The 19022-nt window shown below is 42.8% G+C and overlaps 1 protein-coding gene across 1 annotated transcript in view; it reads left to right on the top strand.

The window, feature by feature from the left end:
• LOC105985255 (protein farnesyltransferase subunit beta) overlaps positions 1 to 19022 on the top strand; it is a 56021-nt gene that overhangs the window by 12279 nt on the left and 24720 nt on the right. Inside the window, exons 2-4 of the mRNA XM_013015722.1 lie at positions 210 to 274; positions 9432 to 9504; positions 12232 to 12323. Coding sequence (XP_012871176.1) covers positions 210 to 274; positions 9432 to 9504; positions 12232 to 12323 — 230 coding nt within the window. The remainder of the gene's footprint in view (positions 1 to 209; positions 275 to 9431; positions 9505 to 12231; positions 12324 to 19022) is intronic.

The raw sequence follows: 19022 nt of genomic DNA, 5'->3' as shown, positions 1-19022 counted from the left end.
GTACTGGAGAAACTCGTGCGATGACAATATGGTACATGGGACCACTTACCTCTACCTGCCTCTTGTTCTAAGTCTCTGAATCCAGTCTTAAATACTGTGCAATCAGAAAACACTATATCCAGTGGGCATTTGTGGCAATGAGAAGAAAAAGTTAGCAGTATTGTCATTTATATTATTTTTTCTCTCTTCCATGTCCTGCATCTTACCAGGCCAAAGTAGAAGAAAAGATCCAGGAAGTCTTCAGTTCTTATAAGTTCAACCACCTTGTACCAAGGTAAGCTGTAGTAGGAGATTGAGGGGCCTGGGAGAATACCACCTGGATGAGAGCCTATTATTTTTCCTCCTTGTGCCTATCTAACCACAGGGTGCTCCCTGTGTCTGCTGCCAGAGTGATGCTTGATGACTTGTGGCTACCTGGGCATGCTTGTGACCCCAAACTTAGCCTCAACTGGAACAGTGTATAAGGAGATGCTCCACTTGGTCTGAGCCACCGAGGGGTGTCCCTTGAGTCCTGACCTCTGAAGTCTGAAGGTAGGAAAGAGAGTCAGGTTTTGGATAAGTTATATCCTGTTGCTTTGGTGTTCAGAGGAGAACCCTCACTCAAACTTGAGAAACAGGCCAGGAAGGGACAAAGGATAGATGATGCTGATTGAATGCTGGGGCTGGAATCCATCCTGTGCTAGATGAGTGCTCTGCCAATGAGCTACATCTCCAAGGATGAATTCCTAATGAGAAATACAACTTTTTTTTTTTTGGTTGGGGAGGTGGGAGTGCTTAGCAAGTTGAAGTCTTCAAAGCTCTCTTGGATCAGAAAATCTAAAACAATTAGAAGAAAATCTGAACTTTTATTTTCACTTTTTCACAGTATCCTGGAAAGTCTCACACTAGAACTTCATAAAGTTGCTTCATCCCCTTATTAGTATTTCTCTTCCTGTCACAAATTGCTTTTCCAGAATCATCCAATGTTGCATTCTCAGTCATTAGAATTAATTCATAGCCCAAAATCCTGTGTGGCCATCACTTTATCTTAGAATACTTCTTTTTTGATACTCTCCAGATTTAGCATGGTGATGAGTCTGGTTAGGATGCTGTAGGGTCTTGAGTCCAGCCTCACCTCCTTCAAGAAGACTCTTGACTTCTTGAGCCTTTAACTAAGTCTTTGGGTGCTTCTCTGTACTTGAACATTATACATGGTTCCAACCTTGCTACCTTTGTATCCTTTTTCCTATCATTCTATTTTGCTACCATTTCCTTGATTGTCCACCCCATCCCTTTCTGATTATCCACTGCAGAAAACAGGGAAAAGCACTTATTAAAAAAAAAAACAGGCAGGTGCTTATCTCTAAAGACTGTTTCTTCACTGGGAAGGCAAAGAGGAAAATATCAGCCAATGAGGAATCTTCCCCAGACTTGTAGACCAAAGCTTTACATTATATTATCTCAAAGCTCAGGCCTAAGCAAGATGATTATTCTATTTCTCTTGTTAGAAGCTGCAGCTGGAGTTAGCAAATGATACCATTTATGTCAGCAGTGTGGGAGAATGAGCTGGTTGGATATAATGGCATCGATGGTGCTTCTTCTACCCCCACGCACAAGCCAGTACCCCTCAGTTTTCCCAGTGGTTGCGAGACTTGTTGATGGTAAGGGGAATGATTGATTTAGGGGCCCCAAATGACTCACCTGCGTGGGCTCTGAGTCACTGTCTCCTGCCTGGAGCTCTGTGGACACATGGCCTCTCTTCCCACAAGGGACCTATGATTAATAGTTATTCCTTTTTCATTCACCATCAGAGTAGTCCCTTATACTCCTTCCTTTGTGCTGATAGGTAAGTGAGTCTGAGGCTACAGTCTGGAAAAAGTTGTTTAGGAGTTACGGTTGAGGACAATAAAAAATTCAGATGTGGGTGGAAAACAAGTACTCCTTTGGAGCTTTGGGCCCCGTGAGATAGAATAGATCTGGACTCTGGGTTTGTTTCAGGAATATGACAGCTTTGTATTTTATCATCATTGCCTATAAAACTTGTTGTTTTAAAGGATGCTAATTAGCCTGCTAATTAATATTACATGGTGGCTGAATATGTGTGTGTGTGTGTGTGTGTGTGTGTAGCAATATAAGGCTGAAGCAAAACATCATCATAGAATAAACTTCTTGGATATCAGAATAAATCTGGAGGCTGGGAAGCTAGCTTGGGGAGAGCTCCCTGTGGGTTTGATTCCTAGCACTGCAACAAAACAAAAACATGAAAATTAATCAGAATTTCAAATTATTAACATAATTTTAATATTTTACAGTTTAGTAGTCAACATTTTGTAGGAACAAACTTCACTGTTAGCTAAAGTGCATCTTTAGACTTTAACAATAAATCTAGGTGGCTGGGTATTTGTGTTTCTGAGGTCATGATGCTGATCAGATGTGACAGAATTGTACACTGCCAGGAACTCTGACCACATACAGGCCCAGGGTACCTGCAGTGATACTTCAACAGCCTTCCAGAGCCAAAGCCAAATTTGATTTCACTGAAGTTTCAAGGCTGGATATGAATGTGGATACATTTCATAATGACTACCCTTTCCCTTCCCCACACACACCCCTACCCCCACCCCCAAGATCCCAGAAATTATTCCATGATTTTTTGTGTGTATATGTGTGTATGAGCCTGTGACTCACTTGGAGTCATTCCATAGGATTGCAGATAGATTTCAGTCATTCTAATTCTCTATCCTGCTTTCTTAAACATGAATTGATTCTTTTTTTTTTTTTGGTTGGTCATGGGGCCTGAACTCTGGGTCTGGGTGCTGACCCTCAGCTTTTCAGCTCAAGGCAAGCACTCTAGCCACAGTGCCACTTCCAGATTTTTCTGTTTAGGTGGTGCTGAGGAATGGAACCCAGGGCCTCATGCATGCAAGGCAAGCATTCTACCACTGAACCACCTTCCCAGCCTGATTTTCTTTTCTTTATGGCTGTGAGATTTACATCCATTCCTGGAGTCAGTGAGGTAGTAAGTCCCAAGGTTTTTTTTTTTAAATTTAATTTAAATTTAAATTTTAATTAATTTATTTTGTTGGTTGTGGGCCTTCAACTCTGGGCTTGGGCACTGTTTGGGCACTGTCCCTGTGCTCTTCAGCTCAAGGCGAGCACTCTACCACTTGAGCCACAGTACCACTTCCGGCTTTTTTCTTTTTGCTTATGTGGTGCTGAGGAATCGAACCCAGGGCTTCAGGCATGCAAGGCAAGCGCTTTACCACTGAGCCACCTTCCCACCCTCAAGAAGCTTTTTGACCATAGTTGTTGTTTTTATTTTTGTTACCTGGGGCTTGAACTTAGGGCCTAAATACACTGTCCCCGAGCTTTTTTGCTAAAGGCTACCTAGCCCTTTGCCATTTGAACCAGAGCTCCACTTTCAGTTTTTTGGTTATTAACTGGACATTTCTGCCTGGGAAGCCTTCAAACCATGATCCTCAGATCTCAGTCTTCTGAGTAGCTAGGATTACAGATGTGAGCTACTGGCACCCTGCTTGACTATAGTTTTAATGGTTTTGTTTGTCAGCATCTTGCTTTCCTATGAAAGTTTATTTTTTCCGCCTTGTACTTTTATTCCATACTCTTTAAGAATTTACTCTTTTAGGGCTGGGAAGGTGGCTCAGTGGTAGAGCACTTACTTTGCATGCATGACGCCCTGGGTTTGATTCCTCAGTACCACATAAGCAGAAAAAAAAAAGCCAGAAATGGTGCTGTGGCTCAAGTGGTAGAGCGCTAGTCTTGAGCTGAAGAACTGAGGGACAGCGCCCAGGCCCAGAGTTCAGGCCCACGACCGGACCCCGCCCCCCCCCAAAAAAGGAATTTACTCTTTTATTTATTTCATTAGCTTCCCTGAGAAACCTAAAATAGTGTCCATGCACATGCATGTGCAGACATACACACAAACATTCACATATAATTTTGAAATTGTTCTCTCTGAGGCAAAAGTGAGCCAGTGCTTCTCAGAAGTGAGAAATACTGGCAATGTCCTGACCTGAAAGAGCTCTGGAGGTTTGCGTTGCAATGGCTCTGAAGCCAGAGTACCTGAGTTAAAGCTCCACTGGCTGAGCTTGGCCTCCACTGGCTTCTGCCACTCCCATATCCAAATGCTATTTAGAAGTTTTAAAATTCCAAGGAGTCCTTAATTGTTGGTCTTTCTCGGGTTCTTGCAGGTAAATTCACCTTCTCTCTGGTGATGTATGATGTGCCTGGTGCTTGTTTGTCTAGAGAAGCCTTTAGTGGGTTTAGGAAGTTCCCAGTAGCCAGCAATGGACTGCATCCTTTGTCCTCTCATCTGTCACAGCCAACCATGCCACTGAGCGACGAACACATTCCTCTCTGCTGTGTTCACTTGAATTCTTTCCACTTTTTCACTCAGTCCGCAACAGTAACAGGAGGGGTTCCAGAGGGTCAGCCAGTCTCCTGGGCTTGGGAAACAGGCATGTATAGCAGGCTAGTGCAAGTCTAGTTGGGTCCTGTCCCTATTGGGGAGGTGGACCTTAAGTTGGTGAGTGCAAATAGACTTTACCAATGGGATGTTCCAAGAGAGAACCACAGGGAGGATCTAACTTATGTTGGGAAGTCAGTGGCAGCCTCTCAGAGAAAATGACATTGGAGCTGAGACCTGTGGGGTAAGTAGGGTACCTAAGTGTGAGTGTTCCAGACAGAATAATAGCATGTGCAAAAGTCCTGAGACTGAAGAGAACCAAGCTCAAAGAAGGCAATGAGGATGAGAGGCAATGAAGGCTTGACATGATGAAGGAAGGGGATGGATGCATGGTAAAGGTCAGCAGGACTCAGCTTAGCCTGAAGTACAATTCCCAAGGTCATCCAGTACACAATATTTGTAAGTTAATTCCAGTAGCTTTAAGGTGTTTGCCTACTTGGTCTTCCTCTTGAGAAGCTGGTGTTCAGTCCTCTTTTGCACTGTCACATCTGGCCTGAAGCCCTTGTTGACAGCAGGTTCTTCTGCTGCTGCTCTACCTGATTGCCTTTGGGGTTGTATTGTTCATAGAGAAAGGGGAGGAGCTATAGCTTTGACTTTCTACACAGAAAACATTGGCTAGAGGTGAACTGAGGATAAAAGAATGGTAAGAGTGTTAGTCAGCCTGGGCTAACATAACCAGATTCCACAGCCTGGGTATTCTGAGACACAGAAACTTACTTTCTCACAGTGGTGGAGGCTGGAGATGTCCAACATCAACATGCTGGCAGGATTGGTTTCTCCTGAGGCCTGTCATCAGGGTTACAGATGTCTGCCTTCATGCTGTATTCCTGCATGTGCTTTCACCCCTCTGGTGTCTTTTCCTGTTCTTGTAGGGATACTAGTCTTTTGAGATTAGGGCCCCATCTATATGACCTCATTAATCTAAGTGCCTCTTCTTTTTTTTGTCAGTTGTGGGGCCTGAAGTCTGGGCCTGGGCACTGTCCCTCAGCTCTTTAGTTCAAGGCTAGCCCTCTATCACTTGAGCCACAGCGCCACTTCTGCTAATGTAGTACTGAGGAATCAAACCCAGGGCCTCATGCATGCAAGGCAAGCACCATACCACTAAGCCACCTTCCCAGCCCCTCTAAGTGCCTCTTTAAGGGACCCGCTTTCTAAATAGTCACATGGGAGATTAGGATGTTAGCATAAATTTGGGGGAAATATATTATGCAACCCATAATATTAACTCTTAGTGTAGTTAATAATTGACCAAAAGAAACTGGGCATGTAGTCTTCCGTTGAAAAGAGTAAACCCTAGTATATATGGGTATGTGTTTATGATTAAATGGATGAGAGTGAAAAGAAGTGTTTGATTGTGGAAATGGTTACTGGAAGGAATTTCTTTTCCCTTGGTTTTTGGATCAAGTTTGTCTTGAGATGAATCAGCTGAAGAAACTTAGCAGGACTCCTGGGACCTGGCTGTCTGCAGTAAGGTTTGAGGTTAGAGGAGAACTATTGAAGGGCTTATCTTAGGGTTGACTCAGCTTCTGTCCCCAGGGACCAGGACAAAATCCAAAGTGACCGAGGTGATGTTCCTGAGCAGGTGGGGCTTCAGCTATTCTTGCCATTTTAGTAAGGTGGAGTCTCTTACCCTCTTGAGGCAAAGCATTTGCCTTTGAGATTTTGGATTTCCTTAAGAATGCAAAGCTTCTTTCAAGAAACAAGCTAAGAAGGCAAGGAAACAGCTTCTTTCTCTTCTCCTTCCTCCTTCCCCTTCCTTCTTCCCTCCATTCCTCCCTCTTCCTCTTCTTTCTCCTCCTCCTTTCTTTCTTTCTTTTTTTTGTGCTAATACTAAGGCTGAACTTTGGATCTTATGCTCACTTGGCCTGCTTACTTGTGGCTGTACCACTTCAGTCTTATCTCTAGCCCAGCTTTTTGCTGGTTAATTAGAGATGGAGGGTCATGGACTTTTCTGCCTGGGATGACTTGGAATTTTATTCCTAAAGATCTCTGTCTCCTGAGTAGCTAGGATTACAGGCATGACCCAACTGTGCCTAGTTGGCTGGTTGTCTGGGCCTTTTGCTGTGTGGTGCTTGAGAACACTAAGTATGTGATTGAATTTCAACTTCTCTTTGGAGGCAATATCCTTCTTTTAAACTGAAGGGACAAAGATGCAGAGAAAACAGTCCCTTGTGGCCAGACAGAAACTGACCATATCAAACTCCTGCTTCCTTTCCCCAGCATTCTACTTAGGATCCCCAGATTTTTGTTATCAAGAACAGAGTGCTAGCTTGCCTGACATTCTAAACAAGGCAGCTAAGTTCTCTTTTGGTATATTCTGGTGTTTTTCCCCTGGAAACTAACTAACTAATATATAGCAAACACTGTGAACAGGTCCATTAAGAGAAATCAGGAGGGCCTGGAGCAGATTCAAGTGGTAAAGCATCTGCCTAGCAAGTGCCTGGCCCTGAGGTCAAATCCCAATACTACCAGAAAAAGAGAGAAGGGAATGAAAGGGAGAGAGGAGGAGAGGAAGGATAGAAGGATTGATTGAGAGGTATTGTGAGAGAAAGGGATCAGGAATTCTGGCTCCAAATTCTTTGCTGTCTTGCCCTTATTGATGGTCTCACAGACTTTCATGGTTTTTCTTGTCCATTAGACCCATCCTGGCCTTGGCTTCCAACATGCTCAACCAGACATGTGATAAACTATTTCAGCAGTTCACTTAACTCTTTTCATGTTGTCCCTTCTCAGCTTACCTGCTCTTCCCTTAGCTTCCCATTGTGGCTTTTAATAGAGTCCCAGCAAGACTAGGGAAACTGAGGGAGAGCCAGTCTGGCCTACATAGTGAGATGCTATTCAAGCAAACAAACAAACAAAAAATCCAACAACAACAAAAAATTACCAAGGAAAGATGTCACTTAATAGCTCCTGCTAACTGGCTTCACCAAAATTTCACGTCCCTTAACTTATACTAGGCCTTCACTAACTATCTTATAATCCTTTTATTCATCTCCTATATTGATTCCCAAATAATCCCTCCCCCACCAAACCACAGCTCTCCTGAGATTTTGGTCCTCATTCCTGAAAAATTGGAGGTTGTCCCAGATGAGTTTCTTGCCTCCTCTCTCCTCCTTCCTTCAGAGTCTTAGCTTTGGTTGGTTCCATACTCCCACCACCATCTCTGTCTAAGGATGTAGAACCTCACATCTCCTGCTTCCTAAAATACTTGGGATTCTACGATTTCCTTCCTTCCTTCCTTGCTTCCTTGCTTCCTTCCTTCCTTCCTTCCTTCCTTCCTTCCTTCCTTCCTTCATTTCTTCCTTCCTTCCTTCCTTGTGTGTGCTGGTTACTGGGGCTTAAACTCAGGGCTTTCCACTCTTGCTTGCTTTTTTTCCCTCAAGGTTGATACTCTCTCTACCACTTGAGCTCTGTCTCTACTTCTAGCTTTTTGGTGGTTAATTCAAGATAAGAGTCTCACAGACTTTTCTGCTCAGGTTGGCATTGAACCTCAACCCTCAAGTCTTAGTCTTTTGAGAAGCTAAGATTACAGGCATGACCCACCAGCACCTGGCCATTGTTAGTTTTGGTCCCTCCTCTCAAAAATTTTTTTTCTTTTAAGAAAATCAGCGTCTTTCTATTGAGATTGGAGTCTTTATGTATGGGATGATCTCAAATCTCAATCCTCCCACCCTCAGCCTCCCAAGTCGCTAGGGGTGAGCCACTGATACCTGACAATACCTGTCAGGCTTTTTAGTTTCTTCCCCCCCCCTCTCTCTCTCTTAAATGGTCGTGGGGCTTGAACTCTGGGTCTGGGTGCTGTCCTTCAGCTCAAGGCAAGCACTCTACTACTTGAGCCACATGCCACTTCTGGTTTTCTGGTGGTTTATTGGAGATGAATCTCACTGACTTTCCTGCCTGGGCTGGCATTTTGAATTGTGATCCTCAGATTTCAGCCTCCTGAATAGCTAGGATTACAGGTGTGAGCCACCAGTGTCCAGCTTAGGCTTAGTATTTTCTTTATGAGACATACTCCTCCCCTTCACCTCAGGAGTAGTCTGTCTTTTTCCTTTATGAAATCTAGTCATCTGCCCCCTGGCTTTACAGCCATTTCTGTACTTACCTCATTTCTATTACTGAATTGGAAAAGGCTTGTTGAGGTAGTGTCTTCATTAATGATCTTATTCTGACCATAGTTACAGTGGGAGTTCTAAAAACAATTGTTGAAATGATTACCTAGAAAGAAGGCTGGTTCTCTTTCCTGTGATTCCTTTAGTCAGCAGGTACAGTGGCTGCCTTGACATTCTTTTCCTTTTTATTCCTTCCATAACCACGCAGCCCCTTTTGCAGCACCCAGCAAGAAGTGCCGCCTCTGTCTCTGCCTGTGCAGGTGGCCATGGGCGGCACATTCCATCTTAAAGCCACTGTTGCTGACCTCAGCGCCAAGGATATGAATGACTGTGGAATACAAACACCATCATCTGGCCAGCATGTGGGAGGTGGAATTTCAGGGCAGGAATAATAGATAGCTAACCATGGAGCACGCGGGGGAAAATATAGCCCTCAAAGAAGTGACCCAGAAGAAATGGCTGAAATGACAGTGGCTAGCCAAGTCAAGGAAGCAGGGAGGCTTCACTATAAATTGTTCCCAGGATGATAACCTGTTCTGAGATCCTGGAGGAACTATCTGGATGGATTGCCACTATCAGGCTGCATGTAGCTTTTCCACTAGCCCAGGTGATCAAACTCAGAAAATGGGCCAGTGCAGCATCAGGTACTCCAGATGTATTTAGAGGCAGGCCTCCTTTCCCTTGTGCAGTTGCCCTTTGGGCTTCAGAAGTTGCCAGGTATCCATTTAGTGATTGCAAGGTATGTCTTGAAGGCTAGATGTGCAGGTGCATGTGTGCATGCATATGTGTGCATGTATGTGTGTATGTGTGTAAACAAGTACTACTAGAATAGGCTTACAGGCTCTTTGTCTTTCCAGGCTTATTTTGCAGAGAGAGAAGCACTTCCATTATCTGAAAAGAGGCCTTCGACAACTGACAGATGCCTATGAGGTAAACCATGTGGCTCAGAAACTCTGTCATATTCTCAGCCACATCTTCCGTGTGTGTGTGTGTGTGTGTGTGTGTGTGTGTGTGTGTGTGTGTGTGTGTGTGTGTTTATGCTGGTACTGGGGCTTGAACTTAGGACCTCATACTCTTGCTTTTTCACTCAAGGCTAGGGCTTGAATCACTCCTCCACTTCCAGCTTTTTGCTGATTAATTAGAGATAAGAGTCTCAGACTTTTCTGCCTGGCCTGGACTGGCTTCAAACCATGACCCTCAAATCTCAGCCTCCTGAGTAGCTAGGATTATAGGCATGAATTACCAGCACCTGGCTATCTTTTTTCCTACTATAACACCAAAGGCTATTGGTCCTGACTTGTTAGAGATTCACATATTTACCACATGACTGTGGCAAGAACGGGCTGCTGTCCCACATCCAGGACCTCACTTCTGAAAGGAACAGAACTAAGTCTCTTACTGTCTTGTTGGCCCCCCACAGCCAGTGGAGCACCTTAGATGGGATTGGGCTTTCTTTCCACATTTAATCACAGCTATCAGGTGATTTCCATGCTTTCTCCTAACTCTCTAAACTAGCTAAACTAACTAAACTAACTAACTAAAAGTCAATGACCTACTCATTCCTTATAGGACAAAGTCAACCCTTTTTCTATAACCTGATCTAGTTTTGTTCTGACCAGAGGCCAGTATGTGAATCCCCAAGAGTACTACTTGCAGTTTAACACTGTGGATCCAAATGCTGCGTGGCTCTTACAGCTTATTTCTCAGATCTCTAGGGTTGGGTTCATAAAGGAGCCTTAGTACTGTAGTTGGAATGAGAGGTGGCTTGGCGGGGAGTAGGGCTGAGTGGCTGTGCACAGGGGGCTCCAGGCTCCTGCCTTGCTTTACACTGAACAGCGCCACTTTTAACCTGTTGTATTTTGAGTTTTCTGTATTGGACTATTTGTGGCAGGGATTTTTCAACTCTAATGGTGTGGGGCCTCATTAGGTGGCAAAAGTAAATGAATTTAGCTGAATGTGGTCTGGGGGAAAGGGAGATTTCATGTGTTTAATCTCCCCCACCAAGTTGCCAGCATCTGGGAATGTAGACCAAAAGTTGCCAGATCTTTATTTTCCTTCCAAATGAAGCAGAAATTCAGATTTCTGTGTCATTCTCCTATCAGGCTCAATGTTGCAACCAATTTCAGTTAAACTAAAGGACAAAACATATCCATGGGCTAGATTTGGCTGTGGGATATTGGTTTCAATCCTTGACTGAACTCTTCAGTGATTAGGATCCCATCAGCCCTGATAAAGATAATACAGTGTGCATTATCTTTACTCTCCTTCCCCCATTCATTTCACCCTTGTGTCTACTGCATGAGCTAGATCAGTCTTTGAGGCATAGCAAGATTCATTTGCTCAAAGGCACATAGCTAGTAAGAGGGAGAGCTAAGATTCAAACTTGGGCTAAACACTTAGCAGTGTCTTCAGTGACCCACCAGAGTGAACTCTAGTAGTGGGTTAGAGCTCAAACCATCAGCACCTTTTGAAGAAGGTAGCTTGTGTCAAAGCTCACTGAATTGAGACTCTAGAGACTTACCATCTTATCTCAGCTCTGACACGTACTGTTTTTACAAATCTGGAAAAAGTTCTTTTAATCTGTAGAGGTGGAAAGTGGGCACTATTCTTACCTGTCTCCTCCTTGACTTAAATGCTCATAGCCACGGATGATTGTATTAGGATCAAAATCTGTTCACATGTCACCTTTGGACACCTGATGGCTCCTGAGACAATGAATGAGTCAACCTGTTAGTTTTCTTCTCTCCCTCCCCCCTGCCACTCTCTCTCTCTCTCTCTCTATATATATATATATATATATATTTATATATGTGTGTGCACACACACACACACACACACACACACACACACACACACACGATATTGAACCTCAAGCTTTACCCATGCTAGGCCAACTCTACTTTTTGAACCATGACCTCAACTCCTCAAGAGTGTTGATGCCCATGGCAGCAATTGTGCAGGAGTATTTTTCATTCTCTCTTCATGTAATTAACTATACATATATTCTATATCCCAAATAATTCAAGAATCTAAGCAAGCTAGACATGGCAGTATATGCCCATAAACCCAGAACTCAGGAAGATCATGAGTTTGAGGTCAGCCTGCATTACAGAGTTGAGTTCTAGGCCAGCCCGCCTGCAGGCTGTGAGACTCTGTCACAACAACAGTTTGGGAAGCAGTTTTGTTAATTATCATGCCCCAGTGTCTTTTCAGTGCTTGATACAAGTAGATACACACGCAAATATTTATTGGCTCAGGGCTTTGTGCTTCCTAGGCAGGTACTCTGCCACTTGAACCACATTCCCAGTTTGCATAGACTTTTTTCTGAGTTTATGTGTCTCTTGGGGTCTGTACTGGGAAAACAAGCAGCCCTTAACTTCCCTCTTTTGCCTTCTTTGGGTACCTGCGAGGGGGGGGGACCCATTGAGTTCAAGTTTTAATTAAAAATTTTTAATGCCATTGTCCTTTTCTCACAGATGGTTATTTTAGCTCTGGCTAAGGCTACAAAGCAAAGCCTCCTTCATTCACTGATTGTTGTCCAAAGCCAGGGTACCCTCCTCCTCTTGCTGGGCTGCAGGGAGTAAGACACATGTAGCCTTGTTAGCAGTGTCTTGGAATGATTGAATAAAGAGTGTTTTCTCCCTTTCCCTCTCACAGTGTCTGGATGCCAGCCGCCCATGGCTCTGCTACTGGATCCTGCACAGCTTGGAACTACTAGATGAACCTATCCCCCAGATAGTTGCTACAGAGTGAGTCTGGCTTTGGGGAGTCTGGAGTTTGCTCTGGATTTATATCTTGAGTTTTGGATTCTATTTGTTTTGTTCCTGTTGTATTTGTTGTGAATGGAAATATAAACCAAACAAAAAACAAGCAAAAAACTCCAGTGCTACCAAGAAAACCCTTGCCCTTCTCTTGACCTCCAACAACTTCCTGAAACTCCTCCACAAGCCTATTGTAAGCTAGTGGGTAGAAAAGACTTTGAACTCCTCTAAGAAGGGTTCTGGTTTCTTCTGTGGTCTTTTCTTTTGGCTCTTGCCTCTGATCGTTGAGAAGAGTCTTTATCATCAGCTCTGAGAGACGTGATTTTGCCAGAAAGTATAAAATGTGTTTGCATAGCTGCTGTGGGAAAGTGTGTACCAGCTCAATGAACAAGAATGCCTCTGACTTTCATAAACATCTCCAAAGAAGTGGAGTGCCTGAGGAACAGGATAGTTCTTGACAGGACTGGATGGTTACTGTGTGCTATGATTCAAGGATCTTAGCAGCTTAGATTCCTCCCAAGCTGCTCATGCAGATGGCCTTCCTAAATTCATCACAATTCATATTTTGTGTGTATATGTGTGCATGCATGCATGTGTGTGTGTGTATGTGTGTGTGCGCGCGCGCGCGCGCACACCGACGCGCATCTGTGTGCATGACAGTGCTGGGCTTGACCTCAGGGCCTCGGTGCCATCCCTTAGTTTTTTCACTCAAGGTTGGTGTTCTACCAATGGAGCACATCTCCACTTCTGGCTTTGCTTGTTAATTGGAGAGAAGAGTCTCAGTGACTTTTCTGCCCATGCTGGCTTTGAACCAAGATGTTCAGATCTCAGGCTCTGAGAGCTAGGATTACAGGAGTAAGCCACTGGCTCCCAGCTTCACAATTGATATCTTAAGGAACCAAAAACGGATCATGCCTTGCATCTCTGGGATATCTGGGATGGGAAAGGAGAGCCAAAAATTGGATCGGTCCACTGGGAGCAAGCTTGAGTTCTGCTATTCTCATACTCCTGAGGGTGAGGGACCTGCGCTTGGAGCCTCCTGAGCTAGGATCATTTTTCCTCAGCACAAAGTGGCAGCCATGACCATGGAAGCTTACTGGAGCCCTCCTGGGTCACAGTGCCCCTGCCTTGGTCACATTGTCAGGTCAAAAGAACAGAACTCACATTGTCTCATTCATTCTCTTTTAACAATAACCTCTCATTCTTGCGTTCCTGGGCAGGGTGTCTTGTGATGAATGTGGATAGGGAAGATAATAAAGAATTAGGCCACTAACCCTTGTGGTGGGTACCATGCTTTCTGAGTCAGAGGGAAGATAGGCATTTTTTTTTTTTTAAATCATCAGGATGCTGTGGCAAGCCTGCTTGCTTCCAGCACTGGAAGTGGAGTTGGACAGAGTTTCTGCAGTAACAGGAATTTTTCTTTGTCAAAATAAAGGCCTATGTGTTTTTGAAATACCAGTTGAAGGCTGGGGGTTGTTTGGGAAGTCTCCCCCTACACCTACACAATCAGGATGTATGTGAGAACCAGAAAGCCAAACATTTCAGACAAGCAAGAAGCACTGTGAGGATTCTGTTATGGTGATGCAGAAGATAGGTACCCGCGAGGAGGACAGAAGCCATTTTGTCACGAGGGCTTCTGCAGTGGGAGAACTCAGTCTGGACTTTGAGCTTTGTCCAGGTTGTGTGGTTTGTTGCTGAGGCTTGCTTGAGGAAGCATCAGAGCTGATTCTGTGGCAACATCTGATAGGAAGAGGGGACCCTTTGAAGAGCTCACCTCAATGAACAATGAGAAACAACCATGAGGGTATGCTCTAAAACATGTTAAATGTTCAAGTAAATTATAGTACAATACATGCAATGAAATATTACCATCATTAAAACTATATATACATAAATGTGTTTATTCCCTGTAAGAATGTATATACCCTTACAAAGAGATATGAAGTGAAAATAACTTTATAGGTGAAAAGTGAATAGTTATATACATAAAAAACCAGATGGATGTAATATACCCATCATTGCAATTCTGAATAGAGGTTAAACTGATTTAAAACGTTTCCTTTGGAAGCTTACTGCATTTTGTTTCTGTAATGAACCTTCACTGTTTTGTAGTCAGCAAAATGTTTGAACAATAAAGACCTACCCGGCATGGTAATGCAGGCCTGTAATACCAGCACATAGGTGGCAGAGGAAGAAGGAAAGAGAATTTGAGGCCAGCTAGGGTTGGTTACATAACAAGATCCTGTCTCAAAAACAAACTAGCTGATTTGTCCCAATTTCAAGAATTTTCTATTTTATAGCTGCCTTAAAGCTTTATCTATGATTCTTATGAGCATTAATTTTAATGACTTTTTCTTTTTTTTGAGACAAGGTCTATGCAACCAGGACGGTCCCTCCCTGATCTTCTTATCTCCCCTCTTGAGTGCTGGGAATATAAGCATGTACTACTATGACTAATTATGATCTTAAGAACTATTAAAGAATGACAAATTTAATAGTGCTATGGCTCAAAGTGGTAGAGCAGTAGCCTTGAGCAAAAGAACTCAGTGACAGTGCCTGAGCTCTTGAGTTCAAGCCCCATGTCTGGCAATAAAATAAAATAAAATATAAAATATTTTAGCCCAGTGTTGGTGGCTCATGCCTATAATCCTAGTTACTTAAGAGGCTGAGATCTGGAATCACTGTTCAAAGCCAATCTGGCAGAAAAGTCTGAGACTGTAAGACTCTTATTTTCAATTAACCACCTGAAAACTCTGTGGCTCAAAGTGGTAGAGTGATTGCCTTGAGCAAAAATAGCTTAGAGACAGCACCCAGGCCCCAAGTTCAAGCCCTATGTACCACCACACACACACACACACACACGCCCCAAGTTCAAGCCCCATGTTCCACCACACACACACACCACACAGCACGCACACACGCATGCATGCACGCACGCACGAACGCGATAGATTTGGCCAGGCATGGTGGCTCATATTTATAACCCCAGCTATTAGGGAGATGGAGATGATGGTAGAAGGATCTCAGTCTAAAGCCAGCTTAGGCAAATAGTATAAGACCTTATCTCAGCCGGGTGCTGGTGGCTCACGCCTGTAATCCTAGCTACTCAGGAGGCTGAGATCTGAGGATTGCGGTTCAAAGCCAGCCCGGGTAGGAAAGACTGTGAGACTCCTATCTCCAATAAACCACCAGAAAACCGGAAGTGGCGCTGTAGCTCAAGTGGTAGAGCGCTCCCCTTGAGCTGAAGAGCTGAGGGACAGTGCCCAGGCCCAGAGTTCAAGCCCCACGGCCGACAAAAAAAAAAAAAAAAAAAGACCTTATCTGAAAAATCCCTAAAGCAAAAAAGGCTCAATTGGTAGAGTACCTGCCTACCAAGTGTGAGACCCTTACCTCAAATCCAGTACTTCCTCCAAAGAGAAAAAGAATGACAGTGTTCCAATAATGATATTGTTTTTTGTTTTAGGCTAAGCAGACAATTCTAGGTACCAATAATAGCTTATGAACACAGGCTAGTAGTTCTGACTACTAAAGAAACAAGCATTTTTTTTAAAGATTCAGAGCAATCTTAATGGCTTTTATAAAAAAGTGTTTTTTAAGGTACTACCTAAAATATGACACTCCCTTTTATTTATTTTGCACAAGGAAAAGGAATGCTTTGCAATGCTATCAGTGTTTTTCCCTCATGTAAAAAGGTGACCCAGAAGGCATTTGGGGAGAGTTTTATTGTGTTCCTGCCCTCTTCCCTACCCTCCCTGACATTCAACACATGTGCACTCCCACACTTTATGCATGATATGAATGTTTCTCACGCTTTTCTATTTTGTTCTCTCTGATGCTTCTATTTGTTTATGGAATGGTATGACAAAGCAGGGTTCCCTCTAGTGGACAAAAATCACTTTATAAGCTACTGTGACTGCTGAACCAAATTAGCAAGGCTAGGCTTTTATTACTGCCAAAAATCAGATGTTTCAAGAACAATAAATATATTCACAGGTAGGAATTTAGCTTGCCTCCTAAGAGATTACACATGCAAATTTATATGTGTGTTTACATAAAATACGTTAGTAGTTTGGAACTAGATGTTTGCTTTATTTAATGGTTTAACACTGAAGGAAGTACTTTAATGAGATTACCATTCTTTTCTATTAAAAGCAACTTTAATGAAACAAACAGCAAAATAAAAATTACAGGGAGACATTGACACTACCGAAGTGAGGTTTTTAATTTTTATAATTAAGTTAGTTTAATTTAATACTATTTAACTTAATACTATTTTAGAACTTTTCAGTTTATAAAGCTTTTCCAAAGAAATTCAAAACTTGCTATTTCTGTGCTTTATTGTTTCTAAAGGCTAATTGTTTTTAAAAAAGAAAAGATTATTGGGAGCCCCTTATATAATTTTAGTAGTACTGTAGATTGAATTCAGGGCCTCATTTGCAAGACAGGTACTCTACCATTCAAGCTACTCTACCAGCCCCTTTATTTTGTTGCTCATTTTCCTGATTGGGTCTCACTTTATATTTAGGTCAGCGTGGACTGAGATCTTCCAATTTGTACAGGGATAACAGGTGTGCACCACTGTACCCAGCCATTGTACTTCCCCTGTTAACTTGGAATGACAGGTATCTAGCACCATACCTAGCTATTGGTTGAGATAAAGTCTCCTAAACTTGTATGCTATGCTGGCCTTAGGCCTAGTCATCTGGTCTCTGCATCCCAAGTTGCCAGAATTATAGGCTTGAGCCACTGTGCCCTGCCTATTTCCTTCTAATTTTCTAATGAAAATATAATTAGTATGTTTTCTTACCATTCAGTGACGACACTATTTAATCTAGGCAGTGTGCTTTGGGGACCAACTTCTGATGGCATCTAGAGGGTTATAGATCAGGAATGTTGCTGATTGTACCACCATCTCTGAAAGGGAACTGTCCACCCCAAACATCAGTAAGCCAAAGGTAAAGTAACCTACTTAGACTTGGCCACATTTTCCAAACAGCAGACATGGAAAGGATTGTTGGTGTTTGGTGGGAGCTCTGTGAATAGCTCCAGCCTCCTAGAACCAACAATAGATGCTGCTTATCTTTTACTGACCCATTAGTGGTTCCACCGAGGGAGAACATTGCCTCTCTCAGCTATGTTGAATGAAGATGTTTTATAGTCCAACATTTGGAAGAATTAGTACTAGAAGAAGCATTATGTCACTCATGTATCTTGCATTTGCCTCTATTCCTAAGCCAAGATGATTGCTTTTCCAAAACGCCCATTATCTTTATAATCTATTTAGGCCTTGAGTCTGTGCTAACATCTTTTTGTGCTGAAGTTGTTTTTGTTGTTGTTGTTGTTCAGTGGTACTGGAGTTTGAACCCAGGCCTGCCTGCATGTTAGGCAAGCACTGAGCTACATTCTGAGTCTTAAGGTTTTGTGTTTTTTTTTCTTTTCTTAATCTAGCCTAAATTCTTGCTTTAGGTTAGCCTCAATTTTGACTGTTAGAAGGTTGGTAAAATTATGCTTTGCATATATGAAGTGTTTTGCTGAGTAGTATCTTCACTGTGGTTGTCCGTAATATTAAGCCTTTTAATATTTTGTTCCCTTCTCATCCTTAGTATCATTTTTTGATGTTTAGGTATTTTTTGTAAGTATAATCTGAATTCTGTTTGAGTTGGAACAATAGAAATGGAAGCTAGGGGCCAGATAATTGTTTCTGGCCAATGCTGTGTTTACAATGATGCTTTAATAATTATATTTTGTTATTGATTGGCCACAATCAATAATTATCTGGACCTAAATTCTCTGGTCCTTTTCCTGATGTATTTCCAGTCATTTTCTATCTTGTATCTTTATGATTTCTCACTCCACCCTTTCCCTAAATATATTACTTGCTTCTTGTGCCTGTTTCACTTTTTTAAAATTCTTAGTAGTCTTTGATTTGTGCCCCTGTTCATTTTGTATTATTTGACTATTTACTGAACATACTTAATTCCCACTGGTAACAATTCTATCCAGAATCATCTACTCCAACTTTAAACTATCACCTAAAAATCCAAGTAAATTCCTTGTAAGGCAAATAATTATTCTCTTGCTTTCAACTTGATCCTCTTAGCAATTTAATGGTTACTGTTCAATGGAGCCTGCCATGTGGTCTAATATGGTAGCCACTAGCCAGGCTACTGACACTTGAAATGTGTTCTATGTAACCAAGGAGTTGAATTTTTTAATTAAGTTAAAACTTAAATAGCCTCATATGACTAGTGGCCACCAGTTGGACAGTGTAGCTCTATCTCATTGCTACCCAAAATGTGGTTTCCAGGCCGACAGCACTGCCATCACCTGAAAACTTGTTAGAAACACAGAATCTCAGACCAGTCTTAATCCTGAATTAGACCTATTGTGTGACAAGATCCCCAGGTGATTTCCGTTCACACTTAAGTTTAAGAAACACTGGCACTTGGGTGAATATTGGCATCACATAGGAAGTTTTAAAAATTTCTGCCAGTAAGCCGGGCGCTGGTGGCTCATGCCTGTAATCCTAGCTACTCAGGAGGCTGAGATCTGAGGATCGCTGTTCAAAGCCAGCCCGGGCAGGAGAGACCATGAGACTCCTATCTCCAATAAACCACCAGAAAACCGGAAGTGGCACTGTAGCTCAAGTGGTAGAGCGCTAGCCTTGAGCTGAAGAGCTGAGGGACA

This window comes from Dipodomys ordii, unplaced genomic scaffold, assembly GCF_000151885.1.
Source record: "Dipodomys ordii isolate 6190 unplaced genomic scaffold, Dord_2.0 Scaffold2, whole genome shotgun sequence".
NCBI classification, from domain to species: domain Eukaryota; kingdom Metazoa; phylum Chordata; class Mammalia; order Rodentia; family Heteromyidae; genus Dipodomys; species Dipodomys ordii.
The sequence above is the reverse complement of the archived record's forward strand: the minus strand, read 5'-3'. Positions and strand labels throughout refer to the sequence as shown.